We start from the raw sequence: 22166 nt of genomic DNA, 5'->3' as shown, positions 1-22166 counted from the left end.
AGAGGTTAACATGCTCAGAGTCACTCACACAAAGAGTAGAAGAGCTGGGATTTGAACCCACGCAGTCTGACCTCGAGCTCACCTTCCCTACACACTGCCTTATTTCTCGATACGTATGTACCGCGTCCCTTTAAGGTAGGGCTAATCGTTTTCTAAGGGGTGCTGGAAGTTGGGTTTGTTACCTGGACCCCTCTTATATCCTTGTTGTTGTTTGTATTTCCTAGGTGTTTTTCCAGGTCTGACCATCTTGCCCTCCATATGAAGAGACATATCTAAAAACCCTAAAGGCCAGAGTTGCCATGGCGTCGGCCGTCGTCTAAAGGAAATGCCGTGAGGCAGGGGGCTGGACTTCAGGCGGGGAGCCATTGCCTCGCAGAAGAAAGTTCTCACGTATAAACCTCTGTGTACACACGCACACACACACACACACACACACACACACGCAGACACGCACTCACATAGACCCACACACACGCACTGTCATGCACTCAGCTATATTTAAAATATATACGTCTATTCTTTATGCCTTGCCCTTGCCAGATGGTGGAAGACGAAGAAGAAGGAAACCAGGTGAACTCAGCAAGGCAGACTGGCTGCTTACTTCAGCACTATTGGAATTATTTCCCGCTGTTGCCAATGGAAATCAAAGAAAATGGATGTGACGTCTCTGCAGGTGGACGGCAGTAAGAGGGGCTTATTTAACTTGCTTCTCAGTGCAACTTGATAGGAGAACACAACGTCTTAAAGTTGCATATGTGTAGCACTGATGTTTCTTTTTAAATAGTTGGGGGAAAATGACCTAGAAAACCAAATTGCAGTTTGGTAGCCAAAATTAACTCTTGGTTTATTTGTCCTTTGTGTGTGAAAAGTCCTACTATTCCGTGCGTCCGACTTCCTCACAGAACTGTTGATCGGTTTTGGTTCTTCTTAGTACTATTGAGATCTTTCGAGTCAATACCAACGGCCTTAGCGGCGGCAGACTCTGGAATAACACCTTACACCTTTCTGGCCTGCATTTCTCTAGACTTCACTCTCAAGGGAGGAGTTTTCTTTTCTTACTTTTTGACTCTTGCACACCATATGCACTAGGGATTCTGGAAACTTCTAGCATGACTGCAAAGTGGCCAAGAGAATAAAGTCCTTGATGATAAATCACAGTATATCCCTTGAGCCTCACCTTATTGCCAGTGCTAGATTTTTTCTTTTTAATCTCTCTGTTTTTGCTAACGAAAACTTGAAAAAGCTTATTTGGAAGCTTAAATGTTTTATCTTTTCTCCATGGACTAAACCTCTCCAGGACTCTCTCGGCACCTGGATGTCCAGCTCTCGAAGCAGCCAATCAGATGGGACATCACAGTTCTCTCATCCCCCTTGAGGCATCATGACCTCAGCTCATAGTGACCAAGCCCGTGCTGTGTGTCATTGCCACCTTAGAACCACTTTCAGCATAGATGTCGCTAGTCTCAAAGGGCAGCTGCATATTTAACCTAACTCTGGGTTCTGACCTGACAAAAAGCCAAAAATATCACTCTTTCCAGGAGTGGGGAGAACTGAGGATGCCTCCCGAGTCTAGTGGCTTCAGAAAACATCATCCTATCTTCCTCTCTCATACCCACTGAGCTCATATTCCCCCACTTGTTAAAACACACAATTCGAAATGCCATTGTGGGAACGAAGGGTGGACATTTAAGGAAAGGGTTGAGAAGTTTCTCTCATGGTCTGTCTGAAAGGAGAGACATATTTCTAATTCTTTTTGGCTAGACCCCCCCCATGACTCGTGACCTAGAGCACCCAGGATCAACAGAGGCCTCACACGTACTCTGCAAGCTGACTCCAAGGGGGCATACATTCCTCATTTTCAGCCCACACACATCCAATATCGGTCTCTATCTACCCGCATTCTTAGCTAGCTGGCCCTGGCCTCAACTCCAAAGACTGCCTTTAGGACCATTAAATGGCCTATGCAAGCAAGCGGGGTGGTTATTAGGACAGATTGTATATTTTGTATATTCTGGGACCATCCCTTCAAGACACGTCTAAAAAAAACAAAACAAAAATGGCGTTTGGTCCGCACATGGTTGCTGCTCCCTCATACCAGCTGGCTCCCCTTCTGCCCTCCTTTGACTGTTTGACTCATTGACTGTTAAAATGCCGCCCCATATCTATTTGGGATGCAACACTGAAGTCTTTAAAAGGAAATAATAATCTAAGCAACACAAATACATTTCTGACAGCAACCTTCAAGATCCTTGGCATTTGGTTTCTCAGCTTTCTGCAACCTTTGATTTCACTGAGATGTTGAAACTATTCGTCTAAGGGTAAAGGAGCCTCCTTATCACAAATGCTATAACTGCCAGTTGGACACTTGGGCGTTCTGAGGTCTGGCCCTTAAAGTTTTCTTTCTCTTTTTCATTTTTTTCCGATGTAGACCAAAAACAAAACAACAGCAACAACAGCAACAACAACAAAAACCAACAACAGCAACAACAACAACAACAAAGAAAAGAAAAAGAAAAACCACCCTAAAACACACACACACACACATAAAATAAAATCTGCCCATTTGCCGGAGGCAATTCTGTATATGTTAGTTGGAGGGTATTTAAAAAAAAAAAAAATCAGTTTTATTCCAAAGATTTAAAACTAGACATGACTTAGAAACATTTTCTGGAGCACTGCTTGCTGACAATCTTCTAGTTCTCTACTGCATTTGAGTGCATTTTGTGGCCAGTCCATCAGGGCGTATCATGGGATTCTATTTGAATGTGTGGTGCATCCTTTCTGGATGAAGGATGTGTGAGGGACCCTTAAACCTCAGCTGTATTAAACTGTAGCGCCTCCAGTCAGTGCACTAGATGAAACTTTAGACACCCCAGATTTTGTTGGTTCGTTGATTTCCCTTTCTATAGCAGCCTCCAGCATGAATGCACGCACAGACCAGTGATGGCATTAGCCGTGGCTGCCACGATTTACAAATGTTCTCTCCCCTGCTGGAGCTGCTCTTGCCTCTCGAAATGCTATTATTAAGGGTTTATAATACTGAATTTAATTTTTGAACTGACCAATGCAAGGCTCTATTAAAAAGAAAGTTTAAAAAAAAAAGAACGCAAAAGAGTAATCATTGCTTGTTTGCTCCCTGTTGTCATCTGTGGTCTTGAAAAGTTCTCATTTGAATGTGGCGGAACAAAGGCCCTTTTGGTCCTCATCAGTGTCTGAAATGTTCAGTAATTCCTCTCTCTTTTGTATCAGTGAGGTCCTTTGTAATCTGCTCCTGACCTTGGTCGGAGCAGGGCGCGCTGAACCACGATGGTGAGGCTTACTTGCTTCAGAGTCCTTTGTGGGCTGTGAGAATTGGCCTGAAATTCGGTGGGTGCTAAGTGTATGGCTTTGACACTGTTCTTCTCTAGCCTGGTTGACACCTGTGATCGGTGACCTAGCCACAAAAGCGAGGGTAACACCCCATCATTTTGGAAACGGCTTCGTGATAAAATGTCCATCGTCTCTGAAAGGGCAGAGATGGTTGGTAAGAGCCTGTGAGCGGGAGCAGGCTTTCCAGGAAATAACCATCCGAAGATGCTTTGCCCCCCAAGAGGACAGGTTATTTAAAACCGTGCTTTAATGGACATTTAAAACACATTACACCGCTTTCTCATTTAAATCGTTACCTCCTGACATTCCCGGGGATCCCAAATTTGGAAGGAAAAACCTGGCATGGTGTTTCCTGCGGTTGTCCTCTCGAGCACATTTTATCCAGGGTTCAGAGCTTGATGTTCAGAGGAAGAGTGTTTCTAAGCCATTGACCATTTCCTTTCTTTCAAGTTGTGCTTCTGAATCCTCCTGCCGCATGGCTGTGAGTCAAAGATGTGGAAACGTGAAATTACCATGCTTCTCCTAGCTACTGGCCTCCTGCCCCACTAACAGTTAATTGGCCCAGCCTAAAGCCTGGTGGTGATGAGTCCTATGTCCAGAAAAAGAAATGTTCAGATTCCATGACAAAGCTGCATTTTATAAAAATATCGGAAACCCCAAAATGAACTCATGCTGGCCATTTCCTCCTCCTCTCTGTGTGCTTTCCCTTGCAAAGCCCTTCAGACACCCCATCTCCTCCCTTCCTGCACCTCTTGTGCCCTTTTTACATCTTCGATTGCCTGATTATAACAGGGTAAAAAGACAGCCAACCTCACGCATGATTAGCAGAACTGATTCCTATCTTAAAAAAAAAAAAAAAATCTTCTTTGAATCCAGAAGCCCGAGAAGATTTTTTTAAGGACTTTCCTTTGGGATAAGCTTCCAGATTAGCCATGTCTATTTGCATCAAAAGGGGAAATAAATGGGACTTTCAGGGCAGCTCACCTAGTGCATTCAGAACATTCCGCCCATAGCCCCCATGCCTGAATTGTATGGCAAAGTCAAAAGGAATGAACTCAAATGGCAAGAACAACCACCTCTAGTGATCAGTTTCATTGGTTCAAAATGATTTCCGCCATGGAAGTCGCTTCATAAAATATAAACTACAGTGCAGAGTACTTTTGTCTTCTCTTTTGCACAAGTTGGTTTTAGGAGAAGGAAGAAGGTAGGGAAAGTCAGAGAGATGCGACGTTATTTAACTGCAAAAATCAGGTTTGTCGTTTCTTTCTTTTTAAAAGATCTCATGAGGGCCAGCGTTTCTGGCCATAATTTTGCACCCAGATCTTTGCCAAAGTGAAAATTCGTCAAGCAGAGCCTGTTTGAAATGTACATGTGGAAGCTTTCCCTGGCATCTTCCGGAAGTGGCCACCTGCCAAGTGTTGGGGGCGGGGGGTGGTCGTGGGAGGGTAGGGGCTGGAGGAGAGAATTCGAATTCTGAGTTTGGGTTAAATTTCGGTAAACATGGTGATCTCTCAGTTTGGAAACTAGAGGGGCTGGCCTGAGCATACACCAATGCCTCTTTGACGGCCTCCTTTCCTCAGTGAGGATCTTCGGGAATACTTGAGACGGAATAACAAAAATGCGTCCAAGGAAACAAAAACTGCTTGTAACCATGAGATCCCCTGACTAATGGCCTGAGGCTTCAGGGTTTTCTCTTGCTTTTAACACTCTTAACCCCCCCTCTGTTGGTTCCTGATAAATAGATCCCGGAAAAGGGGGGGAAGAATAAAGCTGCAATTCACTTTTCTTCTGTGCGCCCTTCCAATATAGTACTGTATTCTTCAGGTGTTTTGCATTTACGTTTTTAAGTCCTCGGGAAACAGGTATCAAAAATGGAGAGCGAAATCCTAGGCGGTCACTTCACTAATATCCCCAACCAGATACTCTTTTCAAACAGGGCTCCCCCTCTCAGCGGTCATGAGGGAAGGGTGATACGTTCTTTGTTGGGGACTGTTTATACAATTTTTTTCAACTGTAAGCTTTGGAATCGTAAACTGCTTTGACTCCAGCTTCTGTCTACTGCCATAAAACGGACCCCACGTCAGAATAATGAGGGTGGTATGTGTGCCCACGCCTAGACAGGCGTGCAGATGTACCTATTGTACCTTCGCAGAAGGAAAACAGGCTACTGACGTTTAAGAGGAGTAGCCACCAGTGCCTAATATCTTTTGGGGGGGACGGATGCTTATAATGCCAGTATATTGAAACCACACTGGGAGCTCCACGTGGAGGGGAGGGGCGGCGGGTGGGGAGAGGGGACATTTTAATCCTAGGCCTTGGGACCGGAGGCAGAATGATTTCTGCAAATCCAGGTTCCGAAAGGCTTTGGGGCTCATTGGCTGGTTCTCAACCGTTTTCTTTCCTTTCCTTTTCCTTTTTCTTTCTTTCTTTCTTTCTTTCTTTCTTGCTTTCTTTTTTTTCCAGCATGCATTTCCTATCTAAACCCAGACCTGATTTAATTTCCTTATCTTTCACTTCTGCTTCATTCCAGGGAGGAAAAATACACCTATTATGGCCAAGATCTCCTTGCTAACACAGAGGCAAAAATAAATGTTGAATGTTTTTGCAGCCTGCCCTTCCTTTCCATGAATCGCCCCAAACTCCTTCTCTCTCATCACCCTGTCCCCATACCCAGCACACAACTTCCCGACCACCACCACTTTTCTTTCAAATCTCTATTATCCTCTTAACAGTTGCTTGAAGAAATTTATTTTTGCACTATACATTTTCTTTTTGCCAGATGTGTCTAACAAGTGTGTTAGGAGAGACCTACTCCCAGCCCCCTCCCCTCCCCCGCCTCCCCCCAGGTCACATTCTCTCAGGCCTTCTCTGGTATTTATAATATATCACAGAAGTACCCAGTCTTATAGCCCTCGGTTATGCCTTTTTTTGACATTTTATTTTTTTTAAGCTTTTTATATATATATATAAATATATTACTTTGTCAAGTTTTTTTGCTGTACAAAAGTCTTAAGATTTAAAACTATTATTTGTATTATATGATGGTGGTATGTTAATGTTACAAAATTATTAATGAAGAAAAAATTTATTTTTGTTACTGGTCTGTTTCATAATTCTTTTTTAAATTGGTATATTGTAAGATATCTATGCAAAAAATGTTATGTGACGCATTTTTATTTAAGAATGTAATATGTGTAATAAACAGTAGAATGTGTTTGGCCTTGGAATGCCTTACTGTAGTTCTCCTTAGCTCATTTCGTCGGGAAGAAGGAAATCCTCAAAGGGACCCAAATGGGCCCTTATACACCTCACGAGAGTTTTCTTTCTCAGAGAGAGAAAGGGAAGGCGAGATTATATTAGGTCATTTGTCTTTGTTTGGGAGGCTGTTGGTCGTGTGTGTGTGTGTGTGTGCGTGTGTGTGTGTGTGTTTTATGGTTTCACCGAGGTAGCTCAGTGCCCAATAAGAAGGAACTCTGAAAACTGTTTCTCTGAGAGGAGGGGAACAAACGGTTGGAGGTTATGAAAAGCAATATCTCAGAACGAGGTGGGTTACGGGATGTTATTTGTTTGGGGGGGGGCGGGTGGGAGAGGCTTATTGAAAGCAGTTTGTTTGGTGACAGAAGGCGAGACTTTATTCCGGGACAGCGTGAAATAGGAGCCTATTTGGAAAGGCTACCCGGAAGCAGTTTGTGGAGGAGGGAAAAGAGGCAGAGGTCGGAGGGAATAACTGAGGTGAGGGTTGGGGGGAGTCCACGCCCAGGAGAGAGTTGGGAACAAAGTGGGGAACAGGTGGCTAGCCAGAGGTGGAGACCTTCAGGTGGCCAGACATAGGGCGGGGAGGGAGATGCAAATATAAGCAGCCTCAAACATGGAGGAGAGGGGGGGTGGGGGGGGGTGAAAGACCTCGGGAAATTCTTCAGAGCTGAAAAGAACACTCACTAAAATCTTGTCTCCCACGCCCGACCTCCAGGAAAGAACAACCGAGTGAGGAGGAAGGTAGGGAATCGAACCCGTGTTGTTATCCCAGCATCCCCTGCAGGGCGTTTCCCCCAGAGAAGTGGTATCGTTAACTGGAACCGACAGTATGCACCTTTCTCACTTACGGGGGACGTGTCACTACTCAAGCTTTCTTTTCACGCTTTGGATTTGGAACCGGCTAGAGCGGTGAGTAACCTCAGTTCCTCATCAAATGAATCCAGCAAGAAACTCTTCAAATTTGCACAGAGGAAAAAGAGAAAAACTGTGGTGCGGTGACCGAACTTAGTCCATTGGCACAGACATGTTCCAGTCTCTGAAGAGGAGAGCAGGAGAAAGGATGATGGCGGTGGGTTGGGAAGGGAAGCTGAGTGATTGTGTCCTCACCCTGATAAAATTTAGGCTACCAGGAAAAGGAGGAGCTGCGGGGGCCAGAAAAGGGTCTTGAAAATTGTCTCAGCTGCCACATCTCCGGAGCAGACAAATGAGCTGGGCAACAGGGCAACCCAATGTTGACTGGGGAGAAACCTCGAGATCTGGCGGGGGGCGGGGAATCACTGGCCCAGAGGCCACGGACCTGTCTCCTGGTTCCCGGTCCTTCAGTAGCTCTGTAACCAGATGAGTGATTTAATTCTCATAACCAAAGTCATTTGCAGGAGGAAGGATAAGATAGCTTTGCAGTATGACTGAGAACAAAGGTTATTTTTCTGTACCAAGAAGCTGACTGATAAAAAAGAGATCGAATTGGATCTTTTAGGTGGGGGACGACCAGCATTGTGCTGAGAGGAGGAGCGGGTAGTAAGTCTGATCGTTTCACATAAGGAGACAAGATGGTTTACATAAGGGGATATTCTAGACAACTGAAGCTTCCACATTTAGAGACTTAACTTCTGCTTAAAATATGGCTAAAAATACATTACCCACTTTACAACCTTTTTGAGCATCCATTTTTGCAATATAATACAAGTTCAGGGAGGACTCCAGACTTTGGGATTCCCGAGCTCACCCTAAATGACTCCTGACTTTATACTGGGTGACTCTCCCTTCTCTGCTGTGTCCTCCCTATTACGCCATCTTTGTGTCAGCTTCCAGCAATATTTCTCTCCTCGTCCACTAGCAGACTGGAGAAGCAAGCTTGGTAACTAGCGAGTGCAAAAGTAAGGATAATTGTCACTCAACAGGCTGTCGTCTGAAAGCGTAACCTGGCTCTCCTAGGGGAGAGAAGTGCATAAGCCTCGGGACAGTTGTAATCTGAGGTTGCCTACCCAGTGGGGTACTCTGTGCTAATGGAAAGGAGCCTCATAAAAAGCAGAGCTCAGGGCAATTGATAAATAATTTAGTCAATTATCAAATAATGTAGCTCGTCTTCCGCTTACGAGTAGAGGCTTAAAAGAGGAGATGGTTAAAACTTTTAACTGAAACAAGATTTCGAGGTGACGGCTACATGACGGTTTGCGGGGTTATCCACGAGGAGCCAATTCGTGATTCCTTCTCCAACATTAAACGTTTTATCTGCGCTATCAAAGACAATCAATATTTTGCCTGCTTGAACTTGACCTAGTTCTTTTTAAGAAATTCTGTCTTATAATATAGTTATACATACCACCATACTGTTTAAAAGTGACAGAAAGAAACAGACAGGTACAAAAGGGTGGTAGAACAAGACGTATGTCTGTATAGAATTTTCTCCTCAACAGGCGCTGCATTTAAGCCGTCCAGCAAGACTGCATGGTAATGGAATAGGTATCATTCATTGCCATGACCCTTTGCCCTCACAAATAGAGAACCCGGGGCTCAAAGAGGGCAAGCGAATTGTGAAGGCCCAGGGGGCAGAGTAAGTGACAGAGCTGGCTCCTACGTCCCCTGATTCTCAATCCAGTGGACAATTAGCCAGAAAGAGGTAACTCTAGAATGTACTGCTTCTGGATAATCCAGGAGCTAACTTGATGCTTGTGTGTGTGGCTTAGCCACGGCATCACCGCTGACAACGCTGACTTTATTTCCATTTCCTCCCCGATTCGTTACAAAAGGTACTTTTGAATATGAGTAAGTCATCACATGCTAGAATTGAAACGGAAGTTGGAGATCTCTTTCAAGGCCACCGTTGTACTTGAGTAAACTGTGGCTCAGAGAGGTTGCAGCTTGCCCACGGCGATACGGCACATCCTTTTGCAGAACAGGAGTCAACCCAGGGTTGTTGACATGCAGTAATGCTCAACTAAGATCGGCAGTGTTTCTCCAGATTTAGTCACTTGCGTACGAACTTCAAGATTCTTGCGATATCCTTGCGCTATTTCCTTAATATGTATTTTTTTAGAGACACTGTTCTGTGCCATAGTCTGAGATCTATTCTGTTCCATTTCTCTTTAGCTAATTATTTAGTCCATATGATGCTCCTTGGAGCACATTTCAAATTGAATCTAAAACTAAGTGCATGTGAAAATTTAATAAAGACTGATTTGATGACTGGGAAGTTACTTAAGGACCCAGAGGTCTCTTAGGAGGAAGCAGATAATGTGACCGTGAGTGAAGTGTGCGTGCATTCTCTGCCTTGTTTTCCCATCCTTGGAACACCCATCTTCCCTCAGGGAGAAGCGCTCTCAGTGGATGGGCTCATGGCCAGGTCATACCATTATCTTGGAAATGGTGCCCTGGACATTAGGCATTGACTGAATCCAGGAAATCACCTTTTCCTTGTGTCCCCCGTCAATAGTCAATGCCTAGAAATAAATGTGTATGCTGTAAGATACAACTGCAAAAAAATGTGCTCACCTCCGCGGCATGTTTTCTGAAATTCTCAGACCACCATCTGTACGTGTACACATATACACAATGTGACCCTCCAAATATTTTTCCAACCAGTTTCCAGGCACTTGATAGTCTACTCCTAAATATTTATTTTTTGCCTAGTGGCTTTCCTGTATTTAAACTACAGCTAGGCAGAAAGAGGTGACTCTTTATGCCTTATCCATCATGTGTACCTTAATGTGCCCAAGTTTATTCTATCCTTTCAAAGGAAAGGCTTCAAGTGCAAGGTGGATGGGAGATATGGGGATCATGGATAGAAAAAAAAAATCACAGATACAGGTGGCTAACTTTGGGACTCGGGAGATAGAGAGAGGTTAGCACTCAGGCAGGCACTTCTTTGCCCATCACTACAGAACCACGGGAGAGTCAAACGAGTTCATAAAGGGACTTAAACAATATTTTGTTGCTGGCAAAGTCTGCTACATGATCAAAATAAGGGTTTCCAGGAAGCTGGCCCGCGGAGCTTATCACAGGAAACAGCTACCAGCAAATGGGTGGCTTCTAGTTAGATAATAATGGCAATGACAGACCCTCAGTTGCCAGGCTGGGTTCTGTTCCTTGAAGCAACAACTTCCTGGGTCCTGGTCTTATGAGAGGAAGGTCAGGTTCCCTCGGTAAAAATGGGAATGTGCTTGAGTGTTTGGGGGAATATTTAAAGGGTCATCACCGAAAGACTCTAAATAATATCAAAACCAAAGCAAGAGGATATATTTCCTGCAGCATCACTGGGGGGTTAAGTTCGCAGACTGTTCTCAGAAGCACATGACCCAGGATCATGGGATTGCCAGTCAAAGAACCCAGGCTGTAAGAAATAAACACCCTGATCTTATTTACATGCTCTGGAGGACTCACGGAAACGAAAACAGAAAGACTTGTCACTTGAAACCTTACCTGAATGGATTCAGTGTCGAATTTGTCACAAAATCATTTTCCATCCCTGCTTGGAAATGGCTAATCCCACCCTAATGTATATAGTGTGCAATGACAATATTAATGAACGACTATAATTTGAATCTTCTCTTTGGCCCTGGGGACTCTTAACACCTTTCTGTTCCCAATCTTGATTTTTTTTTTCCCACTTGTGGTCCCATTTATTCTCTTTTCCTCTTTTCTCCCTCCCTGCTCTCTGCCTCCTGGTGTCTTCAGAAAATCACTGTGAGGAACTCGCCCCAAAGCCCACATTGGGCCCCCTTCTCTGGTATTGTCCCAGTGAGCTGGCCTCATCTTCCCAGGTGCCTTTTCTTCCTCTTCTGTCTCGTTATAGCATCGCTATTTCCCTGTGGGAGGGTGTGTGCGCTTTTCAGCATAACTTAAAAAGATGCCACCAAGACAATGCTTTGAGTTGTTCTCCTGGTTTCCCTAGGCACAGTTAGAAATCTGCGGGACGACACAGAGGATTCGAACGCATCTTTGTTTGCTAAACACCGATCTCCAGGCAGGAGGGCCGTCTGGATATGTGTGTTGTAGAAGATTTGTCAGCTACACGCATACCTGTTTGAACGTTTCTCAAGACACATAAGCAGTCATAAAGTAATAACAATAAAATGAATCTTAGAGAGTCAGGATTGTAAAATGCCCAATGGCAATTTTCTCTCTTAGCTCACCGTCCTGTCCATTACAACATAGGTGGGTTTTGATTTATGTGACATATTTGACCCCCACATAGCAATTGATTTCGGTTTCAACGCATACAAAGGCCAGGTGTGTGCAGTGTTTTACAGAGGGCAGACCAATGACCACGTACATCAGAATCATCAAAGGTTCTTTTCAAAAATGCAGTTTCCTGAGTCTCATCCCAAATCTGAATCAGATTCTTTGGGGGTGGGACCTAGACCCACCTAGGTCCTAGGACCAAGCATGTTCTCTCGGGGTCATTTTCAGAGCATCTCAGAGCCTGAGAAACACTCACATGTAAAGCAAAGCAACATTTTAAAATTTCATGTAAGTGTTTTCTAGTTTTTATTCGGTGGAAATATGGATTTTCATGTGCACCTGTGATTTGCTGAGAGGACAGTGTGTCTGTTCATCAGACCGTATTGTTTAGGATCTGGCACTATGAGAGTTGCCTTTCCACCAGTGACTACTGGGGGACCTCCAACAGGGCAGTTGATCAGGTGAAGTCCCGGGGACCTTCCCCTGAATGTATGCTGAAACAGATGGCCTCTGGGTCTTTTCTTAGAAAAGAACTCTGGTGGTAACTCCTTGGGGATAGTAAGGTTCATCTTTGTTGGTTTTGATTCAATCTTCTTATATGGCTCATGCCCTGTGCAGAGATGATCTCTGGCAGAGCCCTAACCTGGGCATAGAAATGCCAGCCTATTACCCGGCCTTAATGACCCATCCCCTCTGGGCATAAGACCAAAGTCTGGACCCTGTCCTTGGCTTCTGAGATGCCAACAACAACGTCTCTGTGTCAAGTCCTATTTGTTTTTTATACCTTTGCCTCCTTCATCACTGCCCCCTGATTCCCCTGAAGTTCATCTTTTAAGCAGAAGTCCCCCGGCCCTAAGAGCTTGAGGACCCCAGAGGAGTCCGCTGTCTGTCAAGCAGCCCTTGAGCTAAGCCTGGTTTTACCTCCAGGTTTTACCAACTAAACTAGAGGACGAAATCCATGCCACAGTTGGAGAATGTGGGTTTTTCTATATTCTGCGAAAGCCATTCCCAAAATAGGCCCGTGGAAGACCGAACAGGGAAAACTAGGAGGAAAGGGGAATTTTCAAAATGATTGCAAAAGCTCTCCTTGAAAATGTGGACACAGCTTCCTGCTTATCTCCTTCCTCTGACCCGTACCGCCCCAGAGATGAGGTGATTGGCTCAGGGAACAGGAAGGGAATCGCCATAAATCTGAGCTAATTTGGAAAGGGAAGGATGAAGCAGATACTCAGCAATCAATAGAGCGTCGTCTTGTTTTGTGGTAAATGTTTACGGCTCTGTTGCTGGAATGTAATGCCGCTGCATCAGAACATGGGCCATTAGAGGTGAAATGAGTTCACCTAATGCCCCCCTGTGTAATTGGTACGCATCGCTCTTCCATGTACAGGAGCCAAAGTCCCTTGCTTCCACCTAGAGAAAAGGTTTTAGATGATTCTCCACGTCCTCTCTACGTTTTATGACTTCACGATTCCCAGGAAAAGGGGAAAATGACCCATTTCTCCCTTTCTCTGAGTTCCTCACGTTTGCGGGACCGGAGGTACACACACCACTCCATGTTCCCTTCCACTCCTGAAAGTGCTGTTGGGAGAGCAAGCAAGGAAACAGAGCCGCGAGAGAACAGGGACTAGATTGTTCCTTGGCTAAGCTTTGAGGAGTGATGCGCGGGCCCCCGGCCGCCCCAGCACGTGCTTCCTTGTCATGGAAAGGAGAGGGCATAAAAAAACGCTTTGACTGAAAAGCGAGTTCACTAATTGGTGGCTAATGACTAGGCAGCCCGAAATGTCTGGAATTTGGTTTCGATTCAATGTAATTTGACATTTGCCAACCATTATTAAATCCCTTTGATGCTCTCCCTGCGCAGCGGCGAGGAGCAGCTGATTGGCTCTTGGGGATGCAAAGTGAGTCTGGCTGGGCACCGAGTCCGTGGGGGATCTGGAAGGCAGCCATCGTCACCCCTCTCCCCTCGGCTCCGCCAGGCCTTGGTCTTGCCCGTCCCCGTCCCTGTGTCCGTCTGCTCTCTGCCCTTCGGCCTCATTCTCTGAGTGCTATTCCCCTTCCAGCACCGGCTCACCTGCCCCTCTCCTCTCCTGGCTCTTCTCAGAAGTCACCCTCTCTTTGCAAAGGACACAACTTCACAATTGTCTCAAGATGAATTTCAAGGAAATTTGGGTCAGCTGTCCCTGAGGGAATTTGAGAGTCATCGGGTCCCCCACTCCCACCGCCATATTGATTTCCATTTTCCCTGACCTGTTGCTCTGCCCTTCCTCCCACAAATAAGCTTCTTCGCTTTCTCACTACTCGCAGTCCGGATACCTTCCCTTCAGCGGCCCCCAAATAACTCCTCTAGTTCCAGCCTCTGCAGGGCCTGTCGCCTGGTTACCCTCAGGAACGGACACAGTCTCTGGGCCCCAGATGTCAAAACACCAGCAGCTCTGATGATCTTCCTTGGGACAATGTAAAAGGCCTTGTCCTCTGTCAGGCGTCTTAGAATATCCAACACGGCCTTGCAAATAGTTTTGGTTTTCTTTCCGGTTCCTCATTTATCGTCTACTCCAACACTTGCACTGATACACTCACTCTGTTAGAACCTCCAGCTCCTCCCCATTCACATTTCTGCTACATCTTTCAAGAGATTGAGTGAGGAGGGAAAAAAAAAAAAATCAGAGCATCAGGAGAACCAAGAGAGACACTGCAACAATGGGGAAAAACATAGAATTCTATTAAGGACAAAGACGAGTTTCCCTATCACTTCACGTGTGAGTCAGTGAAGGCAGGAAAAAAAAAAACAAAAACCAAAAACCCCAAAACAGTGGGTAAGGAGTTGGGAACTACTTTCCTAGCTCTAACGATGCCTCTGGTGAGCTGTGGGACCTGAGGCAAAGCACTGAGCCTTTCTGGGCCTCATTTTCTCTTCCTCAGTAGAGAACAGATTAGATGTATCGGCAAGTCCTTCCTTATTCTTAAGTTCTGTGATAATACAATTTCGAGAAATGTACGATACAAAATTTATAGGACAGCAGGTGTAGAGTGGTCGCCAAGATTGGTTCCTCTTTTCATCCACTCTTTTCATTCCTTAAACAAAACTTTATCGAGAGCGTTTGAGTGCTAGCTCATCTCTGCCCCATCTCTGTCTTCCTAACGAAGCTTCATTTTCAGGTTTGGAATAAGTTCTGAAAACACCAGAAGCCTTTATATCCAAAGACAAATGTAAAAGGATTGTGAAACACGATCACACGTTGATTATGAATTGCCCCCCCTCGTTGACTGGCTGAGCCTCTGTTAGCAACTTGAAGGTGGCCTTAAGAATTATGAGTTAAGGGGCACTGGGGTGGCTGGGTCGGTTGAGGGTTTGGCTTCAGCTCAGGTCATGATCTCATGGTTCATGGGTTCGAGCCCCACACCCGGCTCTGGGCTGACAGCTCAGAGCCCAGAGCCAGCTTCGGATTCTGTGTCCCCCCCTCTCTCTCTGCCCCTCCCCTGCTCTCACTTTGTCCCACTCTGTCTCTCAAAGGTAAATAAATGTAAAAAAAAATTTTTTTTTAATTAAGAAAAGAATCATGAGTTACTACATGGAAATGATGAGACTGGCGCATGTCACACGCTCAGCCAAGTACTTACGTGTTGCGTGCTACATGTTACACATTAATACATGGAAATGATGGGACTGGCGTATGTCACATGCTCAGTAAGTTCTGGCTGTCATTATTATTACTAATAGCAAGCTTAAACATTTCAGAGAAGAGTTTCCTGGATCTGAATCTAATCATTGGACGTGCTGATTACAGAAATTGGACGTGCTGCTCACATGCACCCCAAGTCTTAGACTGGCAGCCTCTGCTTTGGGCTCAGAGAAGGAGAGACCACAAGAGGATCTCCATTCATAGCACACAGCCTCTCTTTTCCCTCCTCTCCTGCAGCCACCCCAACTGCTGTGCCCACCCCCCGGCCCCCACCTCTCCTCACCCGTCTCAGATTCTCCTTGACTTTGAAATCGCCAGAGAAGAAGCTAGGGGGAATGGCAGGCGGGGCTTGGGGTGGGGTGGGGGGGGGGGTGGTGGGGAAGGTTGAGTGTTTTCCAAGTTCAATCCTTCTGTTTCTCCAGAGACTTCAGCCCCGAAAAGCCAATCGGTGTGTTCTCACAAAACACTACCCCGGTGGAAATGTTTGCCATTTTCTTCGCTAAGTGTTATTTTTTCCATATTAGAGGTCCGATTTCCTGCAATTCTTGGAGAGTACCAGGAGGAAGAGGGGTCAGGAAACTCAGCACAGAGGGGAGCGGTGATTAAGGGCCCACTCATTTCCATCCTTTCCCTTCACGACGGCAGGAAAGGGTTTTGAGATGTTCTTGTATTGGTTATTTTTGTATAGAAAGAACAGGGCCTTTGTTTAACGGACCCCAGATGATATGAGCAGAAGATTCAGCATTTTCCCTTCAGTTTTGTCACTCACCAGCAGTGGCTTTCCAAGAGCCGTGTCTCATTGGGCCAGTTTCTTCAGCCCCTAAACAGAGACAATATGTGCTTGAGAAATGATTTGGATTTCCCTCCAGATAAGATGGCAGGCAAGTCTAGCTTAATATTATTGTTGTAAAAGGCTTCTGTCTTGGGAGGTAGCCCTCAGTGAGAGGTGAAGAAAGGACATCTTCAAAAGGGAAAGGCACCAAAGAGAGTTACAGAAAAATACGTTGAGATATTCTCTACATGCCCCACCCCCCCACCGCCTCTCTTTAAAAATAACTTTGTAGAGGTTCTCACCAGCTAATCACAGGCCACAGTGCTTATACTACAGCAGTCGTAGGATTGTGGGATTGATTGATTTGACTTGATTATTTAGATTTTTGATGTCAGCTCTCCATAAGCACAGAAAGAAGGAAAACGACTTATCCAAGTATTCGCTAGTGACATACTAGGATAAGAGCAAAAGTTATCTTCCACTGCAGCTATTATTTAAATAGCTTGCCCATAGCTTGAATATACTAATCACTTAATATTCACAACACCAGTTGTGCAGTCAAGAGGGTAGATATTATGTAAGCCTAACTCCCTGCCCCTTCTTCGCTTTCGAATGAGGAATGTAAAGCCCGGGGGGGGTGGGTGGCTTGTCCGAGGTCACAAAAGTGCTAAGCTCTAGAGCTGACATGATAACATCTCTCTTCTCTTAATTCTCTCTCTCATCTACCATGGGCCCATCAGCACTTCATGAAGCAAATGTTACCCAAAGATTTGGTTCATTTAATAGATACTTATGCTTATAATTAAGTTATCCTAATATTTTGGAAGTTTATTCAAAAATGAGTTTTGCTATATTTTTATTAAGTAACTGGTCCATATTTAAAGATTAAAAACACAGCTGCATTATTACATTTGGTTATTTATAAGATCGGGCATTTTTACTTAGGATTGTGAAAATGGTATGACACAGGAATTCAAACAAGGATTATTGACTAGCTCATCTGATGGGTACAATAAGCTAAAGACTGTGTTCAACACTGAAGATTCAACCGTGCCCAGGCAAATATTTTAGAATTGTGTTTTTATGTTTACTTATTTATGTTAGGTAGTGACAGAAATTCAACCTGAAATGGTCTATGCCCAAAAGGGAATACATTATAAGGATTGGGGTATAATTCACTATAGGGATCTTAGAGTATATTTGTGGAAACCCTAGGTGTAGAATATGGCTTCTAAAACAACTAGAAATGGTAATTCCAACACTCAGGACCCTCTGTCTCAGCTCTATTCCTCTCGGCCCATTTATTTCATTCTTGTCTTTCTAAACATTCTCCTTCTTTTGCCCTCATGTCAGATAACATGGCTGCTGATAACTCTGGAGTTTATTGCTTTCAAACCAAGAGACTGGGCTCCTTTCCTTAGTTCCAATCCCCAAATTGGACCAGAAGCTCACCCTAGGTCATATGACTCTGCCCCTTAGAGTAGGATACTCTGCTTTGGTCAGGTACTCACTCCTAACCAATTGGTTGGGGGTAGGGATGATATTACACTGGACCAGCAGGAGGGGTCATATGATAACCACGTGGGTGAAGGTGAAAATGAGCTGCCACTAGAGGAGGGGTGTGAAGAAGACAATCCTCTGAAGAATGGACAATCCCAACTCTCATGAAACTCCCAATGTCATGACATATAAACAAATAATGGCACTATAGTTACATGAACTCAAGAAAAGAAATCTATCAGATCACTCTAAAAACACACAAGGAGGAATGACTCTGCCAAAGAGGAAATCAGGAACAAAGAAAGTAAGACTCCAGATGGGTTTCGAAATATGACACAAAAGAATGATCAGTGAGGAAAGGACGTTCCAGGCAGAGGGAAGCAGCATAGAACCATAACGTATAGGAGTGAAAAATGAGGCTGGAGAGGGGAGTGGCACTCTATGTCCCTTTGTGCGTAGATGTATGACCCATCCACCTTCCCCATCCTCTGAGGAGCAGATAAGGTCCGGAAGTGATAGGAAGCACATCGTATAGCACTACTGGCTTCTCTGAGAACTTTTTTTGTAAGCTCATTAATTTATTTTGAGAGAGAGAGGGAGAGAGCGAGCACGAGTGCGGGCGGGGCAGAGAGAGAGGGAGAGAGAATCCCAAGGAGGCTCCATCCAGACTGTCAGCTCAGAGAGGCTCCATCTCACAAACCGTGAGATCATGACCCAAGCCAAAATCAAGAATCAGACGCGCTCAGCCGACTGAGCCACTCAGGCGGCCCCTCAGGGCACTTTTACATAAACTCTTTCATTGGATTCACACAATTTTGGCGTGATATAAACAGGACAGGCCTATCCCCCGCCTCCCCATTTTATTGATGAAGAGAGAAATATTTAGTGGACTGTGATTTGGCTAAGGTTAGTTTAGGGGAAGAAGTGCGAATAGAACTTGGGTTTTCAGTTCCCAACGGAGTGTTCTTTCTGCCCCTCCTTGGGTTTTACTTTAATGTCAACATAAGGGATCACATCTGTGTCACTAATAATTCAGTCTCTTGTGACAAGCCACTTGGATGGTGCCAAATGAGCTCTGTATATTTTGTTTCGGTCAGTTATTAAAATATCTTGTGGGGTGCCTGGGTGGCTCAGTTGGTGAAGCATCCAACTCTTGATTTCAGCTCAGGTCATGATCTCACGGTTCATGAGTTCAAGCCCCACATCGGGCTCTGTGCTGGCAGCATGGTGGCTGCTTGGGATTCTCCTGTCCCCCCTCTCTCTCTCACAATAAATAAATACACTTAAAAAAGAAATATCTTGTAGGGCTGCCTGGGTGGCTCAGTCGGTTAAGTGTCTGACTTCAACTCAGGTCGTGATCTCACAGCTTGTGAGTTCGAGCCCCGCATCAGGCTCTGTGCTGACAACTCAGAGCCTGGAGCCTGCTTCAGATTCTGTGTCTCCCTCTCTCTCTGCCCCTCCCCTGCTCATGCTCTGTCTCTGTCTCTGTCTCTCTCTCTCTCTCAATAAATAAATAAATATTTAAAATTTTTTAATTAAAAAACCTATCTTGCAAAATCTTCATTCCAGAAAATTACCTGAAAGAAAAGATTCATCCCACCTGGAAGGGGAGGTGAGAGGGACAAAGAAATAACCTCTCAGGAACTGGCTTATTTCTACGATTCTTTTGTTATAATCAATACATGCAGATTTAAGCACATCAGGTAAATATGTAAAATAAACTGGTGATTACTTTTCACCTCACAAAAGAATTGCCTGCTAGATTTTAAGCTACATGAAGACACATTTTTGAAGAGCCAGAATTTGCTCAGAGTATCCTGCTGTGATACTTTGTAAATGCTCAATAAATGTTTGATGAATGATGAATGAATCAACCAACACAGGGAACTTCAAAAATAAAGGCACAACACCGACCTTTGATTAAGAGCCTTGGTGTCAGATGTCTTTGGGATCAGTTGTGGGCTGAACCGCCTACTAAATGTGAAACAATCAGTGAATTATTATCTAAGCCTTCACCTCCTTAGTTGTAAAATGAAAATAATAATGGAACTTACTCCCAAGGTTGTTTATTTACTGCATAAAAATTTATTGAGGATCCACTAGGAGCCAGGCACTGCTCGAGGTTCAGGAAGGTATTTCAGAAAACACAGGTGACAGGGTCCCTAGGCAATAAACACGAAAATAAATAAGTAAGTGAATTAATTAAAAACGTGATGCAGCGCTACGAAGGAAGTAAACAGAGTGATGTGGACTCAATCATGACCATGCGGGTGACTTTAGACAATGTGGTAAGAAGAGGCTTCTCTATGGGGTGCCTGGGTGGCTCAGTTGGCTAAGCGTCCGACTCTTGATTTCAGCTCAGGTCATGATCTCATGGTTCATGAGTTCAAGCCCCACATCGGGCTCTGTGCTGGCAGTGCAGAGCCTGCTTGGGACACTCTCTCTCTCTCTCTCTCTCTCTCTCTCTCCCCCTCCCTCCCTCTGCCCCACCCCCTCTCACACTATCTCTGTCTCTCTGAACATAAATAAATAAACTTAAAAAAACGTTTTAAAAAAAGAAAGGAAGAGGCTTCTCTAAGGAGGCGACATTTGAGCTAAGAGCTTGGAAGGGGAGAGTGTGAGCATCCTTGTGTAGAGCTAAGGAAGAGCTTTCTGGGCAGAGGAAGCAAGGGCAAAGCCCAGGGAGAGGCCAGGATTGCAGGGCTGAAAGAACAGAAAAAAGGCCCTGGGGCCAGAGCTTAGGAAGCAAACTAAGTACGAGGCAGAAGAGAGGCTGGACATTGGCAAAGTCATGAAGTGCTCTGTGGGGCAAGGTCAGGAACTGGGGCTTTGCTCTAAAAGCAGTGGGGATTTGGGGCGCCTGGGTGGCGCAGTTGGTTAAGCGTCCGACTTCAGCCAGGTCATGATCTCGCGGTCCGTGAGTTCGAGCCCCGCGTCAGGCTCTGGGCTGATGGCTCAGAGACTGGAGCCTGTTTCCGATTCTGTGTCTCCCTCTCTCTCTGCCCCTCCCCCGTTCATGCTCTGTCTCTCTCTGTCCCAAAAATAAATAAACGTTGAAAAAAAAAATTAAAAAAAAAAAAAAGCAGTGGGGATTCAACTGAGGAATTTAAACAGAGGGGTGTCCTTACCTAATTTACATTTTTTAACGAGCAGTCTGCCTCAGTAAAGAGCACCAGCATTTATCTAATCGCTCATGTGAAGAACCTAGGTCCTTGGTTGCTCAGTTTCCCTCTCCTGCTCCATCAACGAATTCAGTGAACTTGCTCCCTGAAATATATCCCAAGCATCTCAGTGTCTCTCCACTTCCACTAAAACTACCTCGGGCTTAGTTCTTTTGTCTTGTCTAGGCTATTGCAACGCCATTTTAGACACTGTCAGTTAGGGAACTTAGTGGATTTTCAAGGGGAGACGTCAAGTAGGTGGTTGGACCTTTAAGACTAAAGGTCAGGCTGGGGTTACATGAGATAATGCACATAAACACTTGACAGAGCACCTGGCTTCTTGAATGTTCTTAATACACGATTTTTTTTTTTTTTTTTTGTAGTAGCATCTGTCCTCCTTGTGCTTTTCAACATGATGAAAAGATCAAGGGATTTGGAGCAGGGGGCTTGGGTTTACATCCTGGTTTTCCAGGAGTGTGGCTCTGGACAAGGTCTCATGTCTCTGAACTGCTGTTTCCCCTTCTCGGAAGTGAAGATGTAAACACCTGTCTTTTCCGTCACACAGGACTGCTGTGAGCTTCAAACGTGATGACGGATGTGAACGCGCTTTGTAAGCTGAAGCGCCTCTCTTCATGAGCGATCAACTATATGAAATTATATTTAATTTAGTTTCCCTTTGTATGCGACCTCTCGGGTTCCTATATTGTAAGGCAGCATTACAAAATAAATTTTATTATAGGGCACTGGGGTCTTCAGCTTAGAACAAGACCGAGTCCCGGATTCTTCAACCTCTGCCTGGTATAGTTCTAAGCCAGTGCCGTCAATTGATTGCCGAGTGAAACGCAATCCTGGAAGATGAACTACTTTAGAAACACGTTCTCCCGGGAGTTGTATTTTGGTATGAAGTAGACTACTTGTTCCAAAGTTAGCGTTCCCCATTTCTCATTAAGAAAAGTCACTAGGAAAAAAAAATATATTTGGAATTGAATAAATAAACGGATGGCTGCAGTCGAGATTGTTTATGTGAAGCTGACAGTTGTGAGGTCATCAGGGGTTTCCATGATGAAGCTGGCACTAATTCTGTCTCTACACACAAGGACTGTGTTTCCAATACTGAATATTTAGAACATGAGGTGAAATATCGGGAGAAATGGACAGGACAGGTAGGTGACGTGACTGAGGTGTTTCAGGCAAAAGTGAGAGCTCAGCAGAAAAGAAACCCAAGACAAGAGAAAGGACTAGAGACAG

General features: G+C 44.8%; 1 protein-coding gene across 3 annotated transcripts in view; it reads left to right on the top strand.

Annotated features, from left to right (window-relative positions):
* KLF7 (Kruppel like factor 7) overlaps positions 1-6596 on the top strand; it is a 92115-nt gene extending 85519 nt beyond the window's left edge. For all 3 annotated transcript variants that reach the window (XM_043577625.1, XM_043577626.1, XM_043577624.1), the window contains exon 4: positions 225-6596. In XM_043577625.1, the coding sequence (XP_043433560.1) occupies positions 225-276 (52 nt within the window). In that variant the 3' untranslated portion in view covers positions 277-6596. The remainder of the gene's footprint in view (positions 1-224) is intronic.
* The last annotated feature ends 15570 nt before the right edge of the window (positions 6597-22166 follow it).

This window comes from Prionailurus bengalensis, chromosome C1 (assembly GCF_016509475.1).
Source record: "Prionailurus bengalensis isolate Pbe53 chromosome C1, Fcat_Pben_1.1_paternal_pri, whole genome shotgun sequence".
Taxonomy (NCBI): Eukaryota; Metazoa; Chordata; class Mammalia; order Carnivora; family Felidae; genus Prionailurus; species Prionailurus bengalensis.
Note: the sequence above shows the minus strand (reverse complement) of the source record. Positions and strands in the feature narration are given on the sequence as shown.